The sequence below is a fragment of the Protopterus annectens genome, chromosome 3.part1 (assembly GCF_019279795.1).
Source record: "Protopterus annectens isolate FY-2018-M chromosome 3.part1, PAN1.0, whole genome shotgun sequence".
Classification (NCBI taxonomy): Eukaryota; Metazoa; Chordata; order Ceratodontiformes; family Protopteridae; genus Protopterus; species Protopterus annectens.
Window position 1 is genome coordinate 200,535,154 of NC_056732.1, and position 17,519 is coordinate 200,552,672.

A 17,519-nucleotide genomic window follows, 5' to 3' on the forward strand; every position below is an offset into this window, starting at 1 on the left:
TGAATCCTCATAAGCAGTCAGAGGTTGTTGTTCCTCTTCAAAATCTCAATAATCGGATTCCTCAGAATCCTGCTGTCATTAGTTCAGAGACGGGTGTCTTTCCTTTTAGAAGTTGTGGCCTGACTGCCTCTGATAAGGGAAATAATATCCTCTGCCATCTTAAGCATTTGGGCTTGGCGTGGTGGAGCAAGAGTAAGATGGTGGCTAGTAGCAGATTTTCTAGGAGTGGCTTGGCTTCTAGGCCTAAGAGTATCCACTTGTCTGAGAGAAATGGTAGTCGGATGAGATGACGTCATTTTTTGTCTAGAATCGGTAGTGCGAAAGGCCTCCGCTGAAGCCAGTGCTTGCATTGCGGCTCCAGACCAAACTGAGGCAGAGACAACCAAAGACTCGGAAGACGAAGAAGATTCCTGCGGTATACCAGACCCCGAAAGGGTTTCGGTAGAGGCCTGCATAGATATTGTATCAGGCATCAGGGGCTGCAAAAGTGCCTCACTGAATTCTGGAGAACTGACGACCTGCTTAGTCGGAAGGCTTAGCCTTGTGTGGTCTGTCTCTATCTTTTTCCCTACATTTTTTCGGAATGTCTACGGATTGTTGGCTGACGGACGCCATTTGTAAAGATGGAGGATGAAAATATCTGTCTACAATAAGAGCTCTATGATGAATGGTTCTCATGTTAAAGAGGGCACAGAACTGGCAACGGGGGACATCATGGTCTGGGCCTAAACAAGTGATGCAGTATGAATAGAAGTCTCGGTCGGTGTGGGATCTGCTTTCCACAGGAGAGACAGTTAACTTTTTCGGACATTGGTTAGTGCAAGACAAAAGGATCCTCAACGGGGTACTTTGCTTTAGACGTTTTCAGCTGTACTCCAAGCTCTGGTAGCGACCGACTGGCACACTTGCTTCTGCTACGGGCTCCATGGTGAGAAAGACTGATGTAATGGTGTCAGCTGCCTTGCTTTATAGCACTGACGACCTGACGTCAGTCCAAAAGCGACAGCAGCTGACAGAGAAAAACATTGACTCTGGTATTCGGGCCAGCCGAGGGCTACGACAGCAGGGATAACCCCACAGGTGATGACTGCAATAGTGAAACACGAAGAACATCAGCAGCTGAGGACGTGTTTAAGCCTTGCTTCATAAATGTGGAAGAAGCAACAGCAGAAGAACTTCGAGAGATGAGCAGAGGAGCTGAGGAACAATGAATGGTCATTACACGATCCACCACAAGCAGCTGAGACAATGACTGAGCCCACAGCAACTGCAGGGATTTGCTTTTAGTAAGTTTTTTTTTTTCTTTTCAGTTACAAAAGGAGAAGAACAAGCAGGACTGAAATGAGTATCCATGCTATGACCGAAGAAGAAGCCTAACTGTGGTAAGGATTGCTGAAAAGAGTCGATCGGAAGTTAAGTCATCACAAAGAGATCACAAGCTGCACGCACACGCACACACACACACACACACACACACACACACACACACACACACACACACACACACACACACACTAACACTTCTCCAAACATTCCCAAAACCAAGGCAGATGCACAGGAGTACATAAAATCCCTTACTGAACAGTAGTTCCCATCCCTGCAAAGTCATGACTGAAAACAAATGCTCAGGCAAACTGTCAAGAAGTATACAAAGCACTGCACTACAAACAATTTTTGCAGTTTATCACTCCACACAAGCACCTAAACTCAAAAGGTGCAAAAGCAGCACACTTCTGACACAAAGCATGCCAATACAAAAAGAAATAAGTCTGTAAAACTAGCAAAGCAGTTTCTAACTGGTAACTACAAATATTTAAATAAATACTGGATTTCTTAAAGGAAAATGCCACCTTTTGTCAAAAATTAGAAAAAAAAGTTTTAATCTTAAAAAGAGTAATGAATTCTGTGTGAAAGGGTTCCCAAAGGGGATTTATCTTCCAGAAATGAAGCTGTAGACAGACTGCTGCTCCTGAGAAGCTCCTTAGTTGCTTCTTGTGAGGGGTAAGAAAGTACTGAATTAATTTCCTTATGTCTGTTTTTTATCTGACTGGTGCTGTCCAAGGGACAGTGTGGGAGGGAGCCAGAGTTTTTGAAATAGTGCAGTTATTGCGGCAATATTGTACTTGAGGGCCTTACCAGATGCGCAGTAGCAAGCCCCACCCAAAACCCGCCCCCGTGCTATTTCATAATCGGGCACTAATGAATATGCATTCCCTCAATAGCAACACTAACATACTTCTATTTTACACAATAGCTTTCAAACCTAACATCGCTTTACACGCATCAATACCTTAAAGGTCATTCAAAAGCACCAATCAAGATGAATTCTGCAATGAAAAAGGCTAAGTGAACTACACAGAAATACTTACAAATATTAAGATCGCCAATGGAAGGATCTTTACAGCACAGCAGACTAGTGCTATTAAGGAAAATACAGAACACACCAAAGATTATAAGTTAACCAAATGAAAACATCTAACTGTGTTACAGTTCAATGTGTGTATATGGTAAAAGCCAACCTAATCCTTTGTCACAAAATGTAATTAAATTACAAAACCTAGTTAGCCATAAAAAAACACTGCAATAAAACGCATTTTACTACCACAGCAAATGCAAAAGTTGTAATACACACGCAACTGGAACGATTTACATTCTGGTAGCAGTTACACCATACTATTTTTGTGACAAAGAAAACTGAAGAAACTTTCCCCAAGAAACATTAGCAACACTAGAACATCTTGCATACTGCTACATATGAAAAATAGGGCTTTCAGCTCGGCAAATATGACTGCTGACTGAATTTAGTCTGGAAAATGAAGTGTCTTACTGTGGTGACATTCCTACTGAGGTGACTTACATGCCAAAGCACTGCCAGACACTTGGAAAAAGAGCTCTTCATTCTCTGCATACAAATGGGGAGAAAAAAACTTGTAAAAACTCCAAATGGTAAAGTTATGAACTTGATATTTCTGTAAAGGAAAACACTTCAGCTGTACTGCAAGGACAGGTTTACTACTTCTGTGCTTCTTTTTGCACCTCCCATAAAAGTTATTCCCAAAGACATAATTTACTTCTCACCAGCTGATTAGAATGCGATGTCAATCATGGCTCATTACATATGCAGCCCTGGTCATCAATCATTCGCGACATGCCCGCTTCTGCGCGAAATGCAAGGTGAGGCCTTCAAGTACAATATCGCCGTTATTGCTTCCTAGCCAAAGGCTACACAGCACTGGGAATGATGAACATCATCACTTTTTGCAATTCTGTCAGAAAGCTTCAAAAAACAGCTTGAAATCCCTTCATCAAATACTGCATACAGAAACATATGGTAGGAAGATGTCATCACTGGAAGTCTCAGCTTGTGCCCTAGTTTTATAAACAGACTTGCATTACCATAGCTATGAAGAAGATACTCAGCTTTACATCTCCTTACCACAGCATCGTGTGTCTTACTCAGATCCATCAGTGGACTGTCAGGGATATGTGGAAAATGGACTAAAACTTAACCCGCTGAAGACTGCTGTCTTGGTCTTTCACATCCATAAGACCTACATAGTGCCTGTCCCTTAATCTCCTCCTCATACCGTATACTGAGGTCATAAAATTAATGTTTGAGATATTCAGTCTTGGAGAAATTGTTGATGACTGGCTGATATTTCAGTAGCAGGTTTCAACAGTTGACCAGTCTCATTGTTACCAACTAAACAATATCGCCCATATTAAGGATTTTATTCCATATGAAAAATGTTGTAGGGCACTTTACCTACTGACTCTGAAATAAAGAGCATGAACGACTACAGCACATGTGGAGCTATGCCATAAGGCTCCTTACCAGTGCCTGGCGGTATAGTCATATTATACCTATTCTCCATTCCATGCACTGGCTTCATGCTGGATGCTTAGTATTAAAGTTACAGTGATGTGTTTAAGGTCCTTAAAGTCCATGGTCTAATCTCGCCCTCTCTAAGTGATTGTTTAGAGGCCTGTCTGCTTTCTTGTGCATTACATTTAGCTGCCTCAGGTTTGCTTGTGATCTACAGGTTTAGGCCCGAGTCTTTTGGGCTCAGATACTTTTCTCATTGTGACCTATGGAATTCACTGCCAACATTACTTCATGGCTACATGTCAATGCTTTGCTTTCGGAGGTGTTTAAAGGCACAACTCTTTCACACAACTTTCTTGGACCCTTTTAATTACATAGCATCTTTCTATTTCCTAAGATTTTAATGTTATATGTGAATTATCATTACTTGTGCGTTCATATTTTTATTACTGTAATGTGCCTAGCTTCCAAAGAGTATAAATCATCCCTGACTAATTCCCTGCCTGTTAGTGATGCTTAGCACAAAGACAAAGCCACCAGAAATCATTCTCTGAAAGCCATTTTCACAGTTCAGGAACAAAATCACTTTCTGGCCCCTCTGCACCCTTTCATGTGAAGGAATCCCTAATAAACTTTATAAACCTACTCCTCAGTCACACATCATTGGAGAAAAATGTAAACTACGGTGCACTGATAAAGGCTTTCAGTGAAGTTTTCCCCATCACTTTGCATAGTGATTCTCTGTCTGATTCCCCTGCTTACTTACTAGACCAATAAAATGATAGGGCAGACGACATTAATAAAACTGTGAAAATGAAAACTATGAATGACAAGACATTAAAGTGGCTACCAACACTGGCTGATCAAGCAAGGGGTAAGCAATACACAATGAACTGGTAGCAGAGAAGGGATTAACATCACTGAATAAATGGCAGTTGGATGTTCCCACTGTGGGAAGTCAGCTAGTGTGAGGCAAACAATGAGAAGGACATCAGAGATACATGACAACTGCAGAACTGGCACATTTCATACGAGGAAAAGTTCATGCCAGGTAAAACAGACATCTACAAAAGTCTGGTAAAGTTCAACAGCTAAAGGCTAGGGGAAAAAAAAGGCAAGCCTTACTGATGAATATTTCATTTACTGAAGGTCGCACAAGAATATAAAACTGTCTTCCAAAAAAGTAGACTCAAATGAATGAGGAGAAATGTCATCTATTACATAACAGATGAACAGGGCTTGGGGTCTGGAGCTGCACTAAGAAAGGAGGAAACTGCTATTTAAAAGACCCCAGTAGAACTGGAGAAAGATCAAGTGGAGGTTATTGCTTTATAGATGCCAAAGACAGTACAGAAAGGAGTGATGGAACTCAGTAATATGAACAGACAAGCAGGAATGGCACCACAGCACATTAAATGGCAATATCTTTGGTATGGGCAAGAGGTTTCAGACAGTGTCAGCAGCAGCATGAAAAGCAGGGATATGTTCTACAATTTATAGCACAAATTCGAGCTATCATTCAATGTGGCTAAGGAGGCAGTGGGACTAATTACAGATTCAGGCATAAGTACTACTATGGATAAAGTATAGTTTTTGCTATTCCAAACGATGCTGAGAATAGAAGGCTTTTCTGTTAGCTCAGCTTCCTCTGCTTTACTTTACTGTTTGTACCCAAACTGTAATAACACATCTTGTGCTCATTTTTGCTTTCTCTCATCATTTCCTTTAGTTTTTTTCTCATCTTCAAGTCTACAATGCAGTGTAATACTAATTTTTTTCATATTTGCACTTACTCTATAAAATAATGCATTTTACAAGTTCCAGAAAGAAACAGAAGTGTCACCGAATCTAGATGAAATATGAGGAAAAGAGGACTTTACATCTCCTTGCTTCTCTCCATGTCAGAGTTTCTGGAAAAGGTTGTGCTTTTAACTACTTCATTCAGTATAATCTAAAGGCTAAGTCACATTTTCAGCAGCTACAACACAGGCCTTGGTGCAATGGCAGGAACTAAAACATGCATTTTCATGACTATGATTTGGTAGTACCTCTTGACTACAAGCAAATGAACTGGTTTGGGATACCGGAGTTAATGACAAGAAAAGAAGGAAATGAAAGCCACATAGGGCACACACAAATTTAGGCAAAGCCTTGGACCAGTAACTGCTGGAAGAAAAGAAGCCTAAAATTGAAGTTGGACTGCTGTGGGACACGAGTAGTTTCTGATGCTAGAAAAACCTTTGGTCTTGTACCATTGGTTTAACTCCGTGTTTGTGCACGTGGAAGGCAAAGTTTTTCATTTTCAATGAAACGTACCACTACTATGTTCCCTTAAAAGACAGACATTTCATTTTAGATTTTCACATGTACTCAAATTTAGCCAGTTTGGTAACAAATGCTTCTCTCTAACATACCATACCTTACTATTTCTATAGATAAAAACTCCTTCCTCAAATATGTACAATTCTCAAGTGGGGAGGGGATATTTCCTGTATGCATAACTCTTCATTTCAGTGTAACTAAGTAATAAACTTAAAATTATATAGTTACTTCTGGTTATTTGTTAAACTTTTTTGTCTCTCCTTAGTCAATCCAACACTGTAATGTATATCGTCGTGCCAGACTCACTACCTCTGGTAACTAGACGACTGTGTTCCTGCTATTTGACCCAATTTTCAGTTGCCACAAGGCACCACTCCACTCTTTCTATTCCATACTATTGAAAACAACACACACTTTTCACAGCTTCCTATGTAGCCTTTGTACTCGCACAAAAGCACTTAAAAAAATATCACCACAGACATTTGCAAGACAAGTAAAAATTTACCCAATGTTAAGACAACTTCAACCCTGGAGACCAAGCAGCATGTATACCTGCCAAAATCTGACAAAAGCTTGTTCATGATCAGCTTGTTACCTGAGAAACAGAACATCCTGTTACAATAGCTCACCATGGTATCACAAATGGCCACAACATGGAACCTGCAACTTCAACACTAACTGACCATATCAATAATTCTGAATAAAGAAATTCTACAGCTAATGTGTTCCTTGACTTCTCCGAGCTCTTTGATAAGGCTCACTACTCATTATAGCTCAAGCCTTCTGAAGGCATCAGCTCTACTGCTCCCCCGCAACAGTTAAAAAGACAGTTAATCTACTACATCTGCCACAATACTTGCTTCCCCTATACAAAATCAAAATACTTAGGCTTCACCTGTTTACTACTTTCACTAACAGAATGGAAAACAGTATCACCAACACCACTGTAATTCAATATACAGACAACTCAACCATAATGCATAGCTACCACAGTCCGTATGAACAAGTCTCATGAGTCAACATGCTACCAACTCAGTTCTAATATGTAGCTCATGCTGTCCACATGAACAGATAAAAATGACTCCAGTCTAACTTACTCACTTTGCAAGTGGTTGAAGGAGAGTAACTTCCTTTACAATGAGAACACAACCAAAGATGTGATGGGTGGAAAACCTTTCGAGCCTAATATAACTGATCCTACACAACTTGCTACACATCCTGAACTACTGAACCACTGCAAAGCATTGAATCCCTGAAGTACCTTGGCATCCTAACAGACAATAACTCTCTCGACAAGAGCAGACTGGTTGCTAAGCAAGTACACTAAAAAGTAGTAATATACAGAATACAGGATCAGACACCCCCCAAAACAAAATCACAGTAGCTCAAGGCAAATTCCAAACTCCCAAAGCTTATGTATGGGCCACTGATCCTAGAAAACGCAACATACACTATCTAAAACATTCAGTTAAAGTGCAAGGTTTACTGCCAGTATGCATTACTCCACTCAGCTCTGTCTGGTTGTAATTAAATTTGCATGCCTAAGCTTTAGCAATAAAATGTTACTACATCAAGTACAATGTACCTATACACTGATGTCCTGACCTAGACTGCTTACTTCACTAAGATCAATCCAAGAGGATATTTATGTTCTCTAATGCAAACCTAGTAAAGATATTAAGGACCTCCAGCAAACTAGATGATACAGCAATAAGCCAATCACTACCAAGAAGCTTAAATACAATATACATTTCCAATTTCTTAAAAAAAAAACAAGTTACTGACCATCTCCATGGTAAAGAGGGATGAAGCTCCAATTACCCACACAGTTTAGGTTTGATAAATGGATCTTGAAGCTTTACTGCCTTTTTGGAGACAGAGTGGAATGAGGAAGCAGACCCTGCTAGCATCTCGTGCATGTTGTGGCAGTAGAACATGGGAATAGGTCCAAAGACATGTATTCTGCCTACAGATACTGATGGAGACTGGAGGTGCATGGAGGCGTACGGGTGGGGGGGGGGGGTCACTCAATGAAGTGAGTGACGAGTCCTGGCACTGCTCCACTTGGGACCTTGTGAGCATATCCCACAGGAATGAAACTGTAAACTTTAAAGGTGAAACCCCTCTAATAACATCTTTGCTATGGTCATGGTCTCTCACACCATAAAGGGGAACAAATGGCTGACAGTAACCACAGTGGTGGTCTGATGATCAGCAGTGAAGGAGGAGGGGAAAAAGCAAAAAAGTACTATTTGTTTAGAAAAAAATACACACAATTTTGCTTTGCTTCTGGAACCACGGCTTCAGTAACAAGCACACAGAGATTAAACCATCATAAGTTACTACAAATGTTTTGCTTTAAACACAACAATTTCCACTTACAGCAAAAGTGTTGCCAATAATAGCATAAAGTATCTTCTCAACTTTTCTGTAATACTCACCAGTTCAGGTGCTTTGCATACAGACTTGGGTTCTCGAAAATTAACCACAGACGTCAATGCCTGTAAATACAACAATTGCCATCAATTTAAGTAATTCAACAATTTAGGTCACTTCCACTTATTTAACATTTATTAACCAGACAAGAATAATTAGACACAAAAGATTGTTTTCACAAGTTATCTAAGAACTTTCGGAAATAATTAAATGAGCTGTACACTACTACAAATAACACAGCTGTAACCTGGACATATAGGATGGGTTTCATGTAAAGCTCTCTACCTACAGTTTTGGTTTGCTTAAGGGGTATAACATTAGTTGTATGTCAGAGAGTATGGTGACAGCAGATTATTTCTTAATTAGGAGAAATCAGTTTTAGAGCTGTCAGAAAAGGAATAAAAACATGACTGCTGGTTGCTGTTGTTTAGTCAAACCTGACTTTTTGTAACCTCAAGTACTTTAACATGTTAGTCCTGTTGGTCAAAAACTGTTTCTTTTAGTTCTTGCAAATATATATTCATTGCTTCAGTAATGCTGTCTTCCCTCCTAGTTACTGTCTTTCCCTTCTTCTGTCTTCAATCTTTCCCAGCATCATTGTTTTCCAGTGAACTCTGTCTTTGTATCATGTGGCCAATGTATGTGAGTTTTAGTATCAGGCATTTCATTAAACAGCTGGGTTTATACTTACAGTCCAACTCTCATAGCCACATGTTATTACTGGAAAAACACATAAAATTGACTATAAGAAGTGCATAAATGGTTAAATGTAAGGGAAAGCCAAGGACAACCATACACACAGGAACCAAAACCTTACGGAATGATAATCCAGAATATATATTGAAATAATTGAGACAGGTAAACCATTAACATGTTAATAATTTTAAGGGTATACTAGCAAATATTGTCTCAAGGAATTAACTAAATAGAATGAATGAGTCCAGTACATTTACAAATAATCCCCCGAGGAAATGATAGCAGGAGAAACAAAATGTAACAGGCGTTTAGGGATGAGTTTGTGAAATACTGATGACTTTATCAAAACAATGATTTCTATCTAAAGAATAAAGGAAAAAGGTAGGTGTGTGTGTGTGTGTGTGTGTGTGTGTGTGTGTGTGTGTGTGTGTGTGTGTATGTATGTAATGGATTCTTTCACCTCTGTAGAGGGCAGGCTGAGGTGTTTGCTATAAGACGAATGCCTAATATTATTCTGTAAGTTATCTTAGTACATTACATGAACATGTTCATGTTGCAATCCTTTTTTTCGCCCTTCAGGTTTTTATATGGATATATTCACTGCTCTAGTTCTATACACATTTACAGCTACACTATACTATAAGTCAACCTTGTGTTCTATTTATTGACAATGTTATTTTATACATATATGCACCAACTGTACTACATCTTGTTTGAACATTACAGCATTTTGCTTATGACCCTGTATTAACTACCAGTTTGCCTATGTGCACATGTCACGGCCACAAGGTCTACTTAACCTGCTTATCAAATAATAAAATGAAGTAACCATATTATTCAAAAGTATACTATTACTATACTATATACAAATATAAAAACAACACACAAACAGATAGTCTTCTTGTCAGTCTGGAAAGTGGAGGAGGCACACTTCATTAGAGAGGCACGCAGTAGAAAACCCAAGATAATTTATAAAAGGGATGAGGACATCCTCAGCAACAAAGAACAAAAGGGATAAATGTGGTGTGCAAGTGACACTGGGAAAGACAAGCTGTCAAACTGTATTCTTCTGAAGATAAAAAGAGTGGAAAGTAAGAGAGTCGAGGTTAAGATCAATGAATACCAAATCCTTGACATATTCTACGGGCCATCATCCATCAATTCTGATACCCTAGTAAACTCTATGAAAGAAATAGCAGCTATCTAAAGACTTACATTATCTACAGACTTACCATATCAGCTGATCTTCAAGTTAGCCCTTTGCAATGGCTGCAATGTTTGGGTGCAGTCTCATTGATTGTCCAAACAGCAATTCTAAAATGTAAGACTCTAATGCTTGGGAGATGGTTGCCGCCCTTCAGACCACACACAGCACTCCTATAATGGGCCCAAGAGACATGCATTTCATTGGAGAAAAACAGTTATGCCAATACCTAGCACATCAGCAGAATTTCAGAACAGCTCTGTATAATGTGTGGAGACTTGTGTACTCTCTCAGACAATATGCCATTACCTAGTTATCTTAATTTAACATAGCTAGGGCATATGCATCTTTCTAGCTCACACTGTGTCATCCCTGCATCAGGGGGATATGGACAAGCACAGTTCCAGAATATGAGGCATGTGAATATTCAAAATATAATGAGACCTAGAGACCTGAAGATGGTTTTCTGAAGTTAAAACACACAGTCCTTCACATGATTTTTCAAAGGTTAGTTCCCATTTTTTTTTAGTCTCACACTCCCCTGTTTGGGGCTGTAAGCCACTCCCTCCCTCTCAGCTCACACAGGGGCAACCTAGCTCTCCGAAATAGGGGACATGCCCTGCTTCCAGAAATCTTCAGTTCTCAACTTCTTTTCAAAACAAGGACACAACAGCAAAAAATCCTCAATTATCACATCAAGAACTTTCCTGACAAGGAAGCAGATGAATAGTCTCCCTACCAGAATAGGGGGAAGAAAAGAAACACAAACAATCCAGTGCAAAATATCTTCTCGGATACCAATTAATACTGAGTAGTGATACATTTGTTAATTCCTTATTTTGAGAGCCCTATGCAGTTGATAATTAGGCAAGTATCAGCTAGTCCCAACAAGCTTTGAAGAGAAGAGTCAGTGAGGCCAATCTAGGAGTCAGAAAGTACAGCACTGAAGCAAAGATGTGCAGAAGATACCTATTCCTTGAGAGGAGAATTAAACATAATTGTTTATTGTAGATATACATCCAAATTCTTTAAGCAAACATTGCTTATATTAACATGCACATGAAACACAGATAATCTAAAGTACAGTTGCCTAAGAACTTGAAATAACAGTAGATGTCTGACTGATCACTATTGCAGTATTATTAACTGATGGAATATCCTGCCTAGGATAGCAGTACATCTGACTGGCGTACCAAAGCCTGGGTATCCTCTCCTTGCACTGTACATCCGATGTATGGTGTAGGGATGTTCAGATGCAAAGAGATCACTTTACTAATGGTTTGTTTTGTCTGGGCAATGAATATGATTACAGGGATTGTTCTGTCTGTCTGTCAGGTGTTTGTACCCAACACTTTGCATAGTTACCTGTCTTCTATGAAAATTCATCTGGAGAGTCAGAAACTTCATGTGCTTGCCCAAGGTAAAATGACAACTAGGTCCTTGACAGCAAACATCCCTTTGATGCTGAAGTAATAGTTGAAGAAACTTAGGTTGGAAACTTCTGCAGCTGAATCGGACACAGACATCTCTGTTGTGTCTCTTGATGAGACCCTGGACCATCCATATGCTTCTGGTCCCTCTATCATGACCCTGTCAGTGGCCATATGGCACAGCCATCTCACACGTCTGTCACGTCTGACTAGTTGCCCACTTTGGGTGACAAGGGAGAACCATGGCTTGTGATATGAGAGGAACCAGATGGCATACCTCCAAGTCTTAGTTAGGGAAGTTGTTCTCAGTTCTTTGATTTAGATAAGTCAGGGCTCAAACCCTCCTCATTTGGTAACGGCAGATGTTGCATGTAAGAAGAAATAGAAGACTAGGCATACGGTTTCTCCTCAGTCTACTAAGGATCCTTAACAAGTGGCAGAATTTTACTCAGGGCCTTCTCTAAAGCCACTTTCTTTCATCCTTTGCTGTCTCTCCCTTTTCTTCTTCTTTAAAAGGGCAAAATGAAGAATAAGAGGAAGACAAGTCGGATTCAGATGGGGATAATTCCTTGGCTTATTCTTCTCATATTCATTCATTCATTGTCTTGTTACCTGTGCTTCTGATGACCAAGATACTATATGCTAATTCCCCTATGGAAGAGCTTTCCTTTGGGGACTCCACTGTCAAGTTGATGCAGCATTTCAATGGGATGATTCTCAGTTGTCTAATATCCAGAAATGATATTATGCTCTACTGGAAATGGGTGTGCCTAAGCCTTCAGTCATTCCCCCTGTTTTAGAAGCTTTTTTGATACTTTCTCTACTGCTTCCCTTAATCCAAAGTCTCAACCTAACAGGTTTTACAACAATTCAGTTACATTCTTATAAAAGAATCATATTTCTGATCCATCTGTAATCATTCTTTCCACTGAAAACAGCTACTGATACAAGTGGTGAAGAAGTGTATACTTCTGCCACTTTATCTTTTACAGCAGTTGATTACCAAACCCAAATGGATAGGTACCTTTTGCCTGTTCTGGGTAACCTGGGTAAGGTGCTCTCTAATTCTGATGAATCAGAAGGAAGTCTTCTGCACTATCGCTACTTAACTATACTTCCCAAGTAATTAGGCATTCTGTAAAGTGCAGTTATGATGCTGCGTATGCCTCTTCCAGGGTTGTGGTTACTAATTCAGTTCTCATAGGCTTTTCTGGCTTAGATTTCAGCATCAGCCTGAGGATGTCAAAGCTAAGCATATTGACTTTCCTTTGAATAGGCATATTTTTGGTTCTGTAGCTGCAACTTTTCAAGACCTTGGAGGAGAAGTCTAAGGTTATACAGGAAGTTAAATAAATCATTCTCATGTTCCTATATTAAGCATTCTAAGGCTAGCCCCTTTCTTCATAATGATCTAAAGTCTTTTCAGAAAATTAAGAGACCTCCTTATAGGTGGTTTCAGGAAAAGTCTTAGTAGAATTCTATGGGCTTTGAAACATTCCTTTTTTGACAAATCACCTGCATTGTGACTATCTGCCTCCTCTTCATAATACAACTCACCTCAGCCTTTCTCAGGTTCCTTTATCTCAAAATCTTTCCCTTCTCTCTGCCAATCTGGAAACAAATGAATTTGGATAATTGGGTTCTATCCATCATTCAATGGGAATGCAAAATGTCTTGGACTGCTTTCCCTCATCCCTAAAGTTTTCTTCATCCTCTACTCAGGGGACAACAGAATTGATTCATCCTCACTTACAGAGGACAAACTATTACTCAAGAATGTTTTTGGTTCCCAGATAGGAGGGCACTTTGAGACCAATTTTGGATGTTTCTTTCCTCAAAACTTTTCTCCTTTCAAGAAGCTGACTTCAGTTGTTACTTCTAACATATCTCTCAACATGAAAACATCAAAAATCTGGACAAAGTCTCATGAAAAGTGGGTACAACTGGCCAAAAATTGTGATGTTCATTAACATAAAATGTGCATACAGAATCATGTAACCTCATCCACTCCACTAGAATTGTGGGATACCAACATGAAGACTGCAGTCACTAAATAATAATAAATAATAGCAGGCATTTGAATTACATACTTCATATCCCTCAGAAAATACATAATAATGCAAAACATGTTATTCTATCTGAGTTTACAGGAGCAATATTTAAAATCTTTCCCTATTTTGGGGCCTTTGTCCCACCATTATTTTTGGCTTTATTCAGATTTCTTGCTTTGTGAAATTGAGAGGTATGCCACCTATCCAACACAACTGCAAAAACTAAACTCACTTTGGACAAACTGTACAAGGCTAAATCTTTCCAAAATTAATCTCAATGGCTAACATATCGCATTGTTCTCTCACCGCTCAGTCTAATCACTTCAAAATGAAAATGAAAAGGAACACCTAGTTTCTTCTATGATCAGTCACACCCAACACTGCATCTGTAGGATCTCAGCTCACATTAATATTACCAACTGGAATAATTTCTCTCCTGAAGTATGAGCTATTAAAGAAGCAGACATTTTGACTCCACTCGGGTTGCTCCCCACAGTAACAAGTACACGACTATGACATCACCAGAGTACTACATTCCCACACTGAAAAACAGACTCAGGACACTTTCCCCTTATAGTCTCCTTTCACAATTCCTGTCTCTATTAACCATCTTAGGTACAAGTCCATCTCACCTGCTATTATTAAAGATAACATTTTGTGTGTGTATGTATATCTATTATCTATCTACTTAGCCTTTATATTTATGAATCTCATTTCACTGAAAGCTAACAATATAAAACCAAACGTATGTGGGGGCTACACCCCCCAACTATATATATATATATATATATATATATATATATATGTATATATATATATATATATATATATATATATGTATATATATATATATATATATATATATATATATATATATACACACACACACACACACACACACATATATATATACTAACTCCAGGATCACACTACACTGGGGAAAAGGGCATACACGTTTTATTTGCCTGACTGGACTTACTATTCAGTGAAATGTGATTCAGTGAAATTACTTTTCAGTGACTTGAGCTTTCAGCAATTTGGTGTGAGTGTTTTGAAATTCAGTGAAATGAGTTTTCAGTGAATCAAAGTAGACCCATATATATATATATATATATATATATATATATATATATACATACATACACACACACACACACACACACATATATATATATACTAACTCCAGGATCACACTACACTGGGGAAAAGGGCATACACGTTTTATTTGCCTGACTGGACTTACTATTCAGTGAAATGTGATTCAGTGAAATTACTTTTCAGTGACTTGAGCTTTCAGCAATTTGGTGTGAGTGTTTTGAAATTCAGTGAAATGAGTTTTCAGTGAATCAAAGTAGACCCATATATATATATATATATATATATATATAAACAAGAAACCAGGTATACCCAGGAAGTGAATTATAAGAAGCCAAATAACCCTAAGGAAGCGTAGGTATCCAACTACAATAGAACTCTGCCACAATGAGACTATCCAAAGCTCTGAATAGATGCAATAGATCAACCGTTCGGTTCCAAAAAGTCTTTATTTCCGTGAGCGCTTTCACGGCCGCAATAACAGCCGCTTCTTCAGACGTAAAAAACAAACAAACAGTAAAGCGCTCAAAAAGCGCCAAATTTAAATGAACCAAGCGACGTCAACTAATATGCACGTCACTATATGATTAAAACCTACGACATATTCTCTACATATAATACATTTTGTAAAACATCCAGAATATAAACCCACTCACAAACCATGCAATGAATAAATACTATATCAAATATGGTTGCTGCAAATTGCAACAATCATGTTCATTGTTATGCTTAGATATTAAAACTGGCATAAAAGATATATAAAAACCAAGTTACATAAATACGCACAATGTACATACGTGTTATCAAATATGCAAACTACAAGTTAAAAACTACAACAATTATTGTCGATTTTATATATGATGATAAAAACTAATATAACTAAATATAAATGTTCATGGTTATAGAAATAAATAAATAAATGATGACCCAATATAGGGACAAATACCTAACAATCAGATATGTAAGAACTAGATTCTAATATATGTGTATACTTCCAAAAGGTAGTGGTGTTAAACAGTGTCAGATGAACCTAACAAAAATGAATATATACCAAACGCTCAACATGTATCCAAATAACAAGGACAGAAAAACATCAAATAGATGTCTAATTACATGTCCTTTAAAGACCAAATAATATATTATATATTTTTTATAAAATAATATACATTCCATTTAAAACCGAACTGCCATATAAATAATATATATGGATGTGAGCATCGAAGATGGTTTGCACAAATATATGCATGGATATTACCATATGTACATAGATATAGTACAAACCATATAAAAATATATACAATGTTCAATGTATCTTATAATATAAAGCGAATATGAACTCTGTACTATCTGAGCGATCTCCCTTTCAAATGTGGCTTAATAGATAGCACTTCATTGAGGCCTTTGTCCCTATGTGCTGCCAGCCTACAAATCCATTTGAGTTCTGCTTCTTCAGTGCGATTTACCAGGTCGCCTAATCTATCACAAGGCTGTATGACCTGAAGTACTTGAAATAGAAACCTGTGTGTGTCTCCTTCCTTGAGTGTGTGCTTGGCTAATGCACTATAGTCCTGTCCTCTTGCTAAGCAGTAACCATGGTCCCGTATCCTCTCTCTGAGTGTCCTATTGGTTTTTCCTATGTAAAAAGAAAAACATTGGACACAATGGGCTACATAAACCAAGTTTTTAGTGTTACAGTCACTATTGCACTGTATCGTCCAAAGATGCCCTGTAGTGGGATGCTTATAATAATGGGACTCATCAATTGAAACACACTGTGGACATTTTCCACATTTTTTAGTGCGTTCAAACCCTGTCTTGATTTCCTGCAATGTTGACCCTGTTCCACATAGTAATCTTTTCAAATTTTGTAGATTACTGAACACAAATGATGGACTAGACCCCACTATTGCAGTTATATTCATATCTGCTGTAAGTATATTCCAATGTTTCTCTACATATGACTGTAACGCCTTGGTACCCCTGCCAAACGGTACAATAAAGCTCATGTGCCTGTTGCTGATGGAACCAACATGTGTACCTGGTGTATTGAGAAATTCGGAGAAATAAGGTCTTGCTCTGTCCAACCTAAGACTATCCATCCTCTTATATGTGTTGTAAATCTCTTCTTCAGTGTATCCACGTACCAAGAGCCCTTCTTGTAAGTTAGCTAATCCTTCAACAAAATCTTCTGCTCTAGTCGAGAGCCTTGAAACTCGCATCGCTTGGCCCTTAATGATGTTATTAAAAATGTGCGAATGATGCATACTCTCTCGGTGTAAAAAAGAAGGTCTATAACAAGGTTTCTGGTACAACTTAGTGTTGATCTTATTATTCTCCTTAAAAATCATTACATCCAGGAATTCTATGCTATTGTAATCATAGTTCATTGTAAATCTCAAAAAAGAACTACTGGAATTAAGATCTTTATAGAATCTGTCCAATTCGAAGATCGTTCCTTC

The 17,519-nt window shown here is 38.5% G+C and overlaps 1 protein-coding gene across 4 annotated transcripts in view; it reads right to left on the bottom strand.

The window, feature by feature from the left end:
* The window catches only part of CUL2 (cullin 2), a 2,069,186-nt gene that overhangs the window by 611,548 nt on the left and 1,440,119 nt on the right, over nucleotides 1-17,519 (bottom strand). For all 4 annotated transcript variants that reach the window (XM_044066711.1, XM_044066712.1, XM_044066710.1 and 1 more), the window contains one exon: nucleotides 8,590-8,649. In XM_044066711.1, the coding sequence (XP_043922646.1) occupies nucleotides 8,590-8,649 (60 nt within the window). The remainder of the gene's footprint in view (nucleotides 1-8,589; nucleotides 8,650-17,519) is intronic.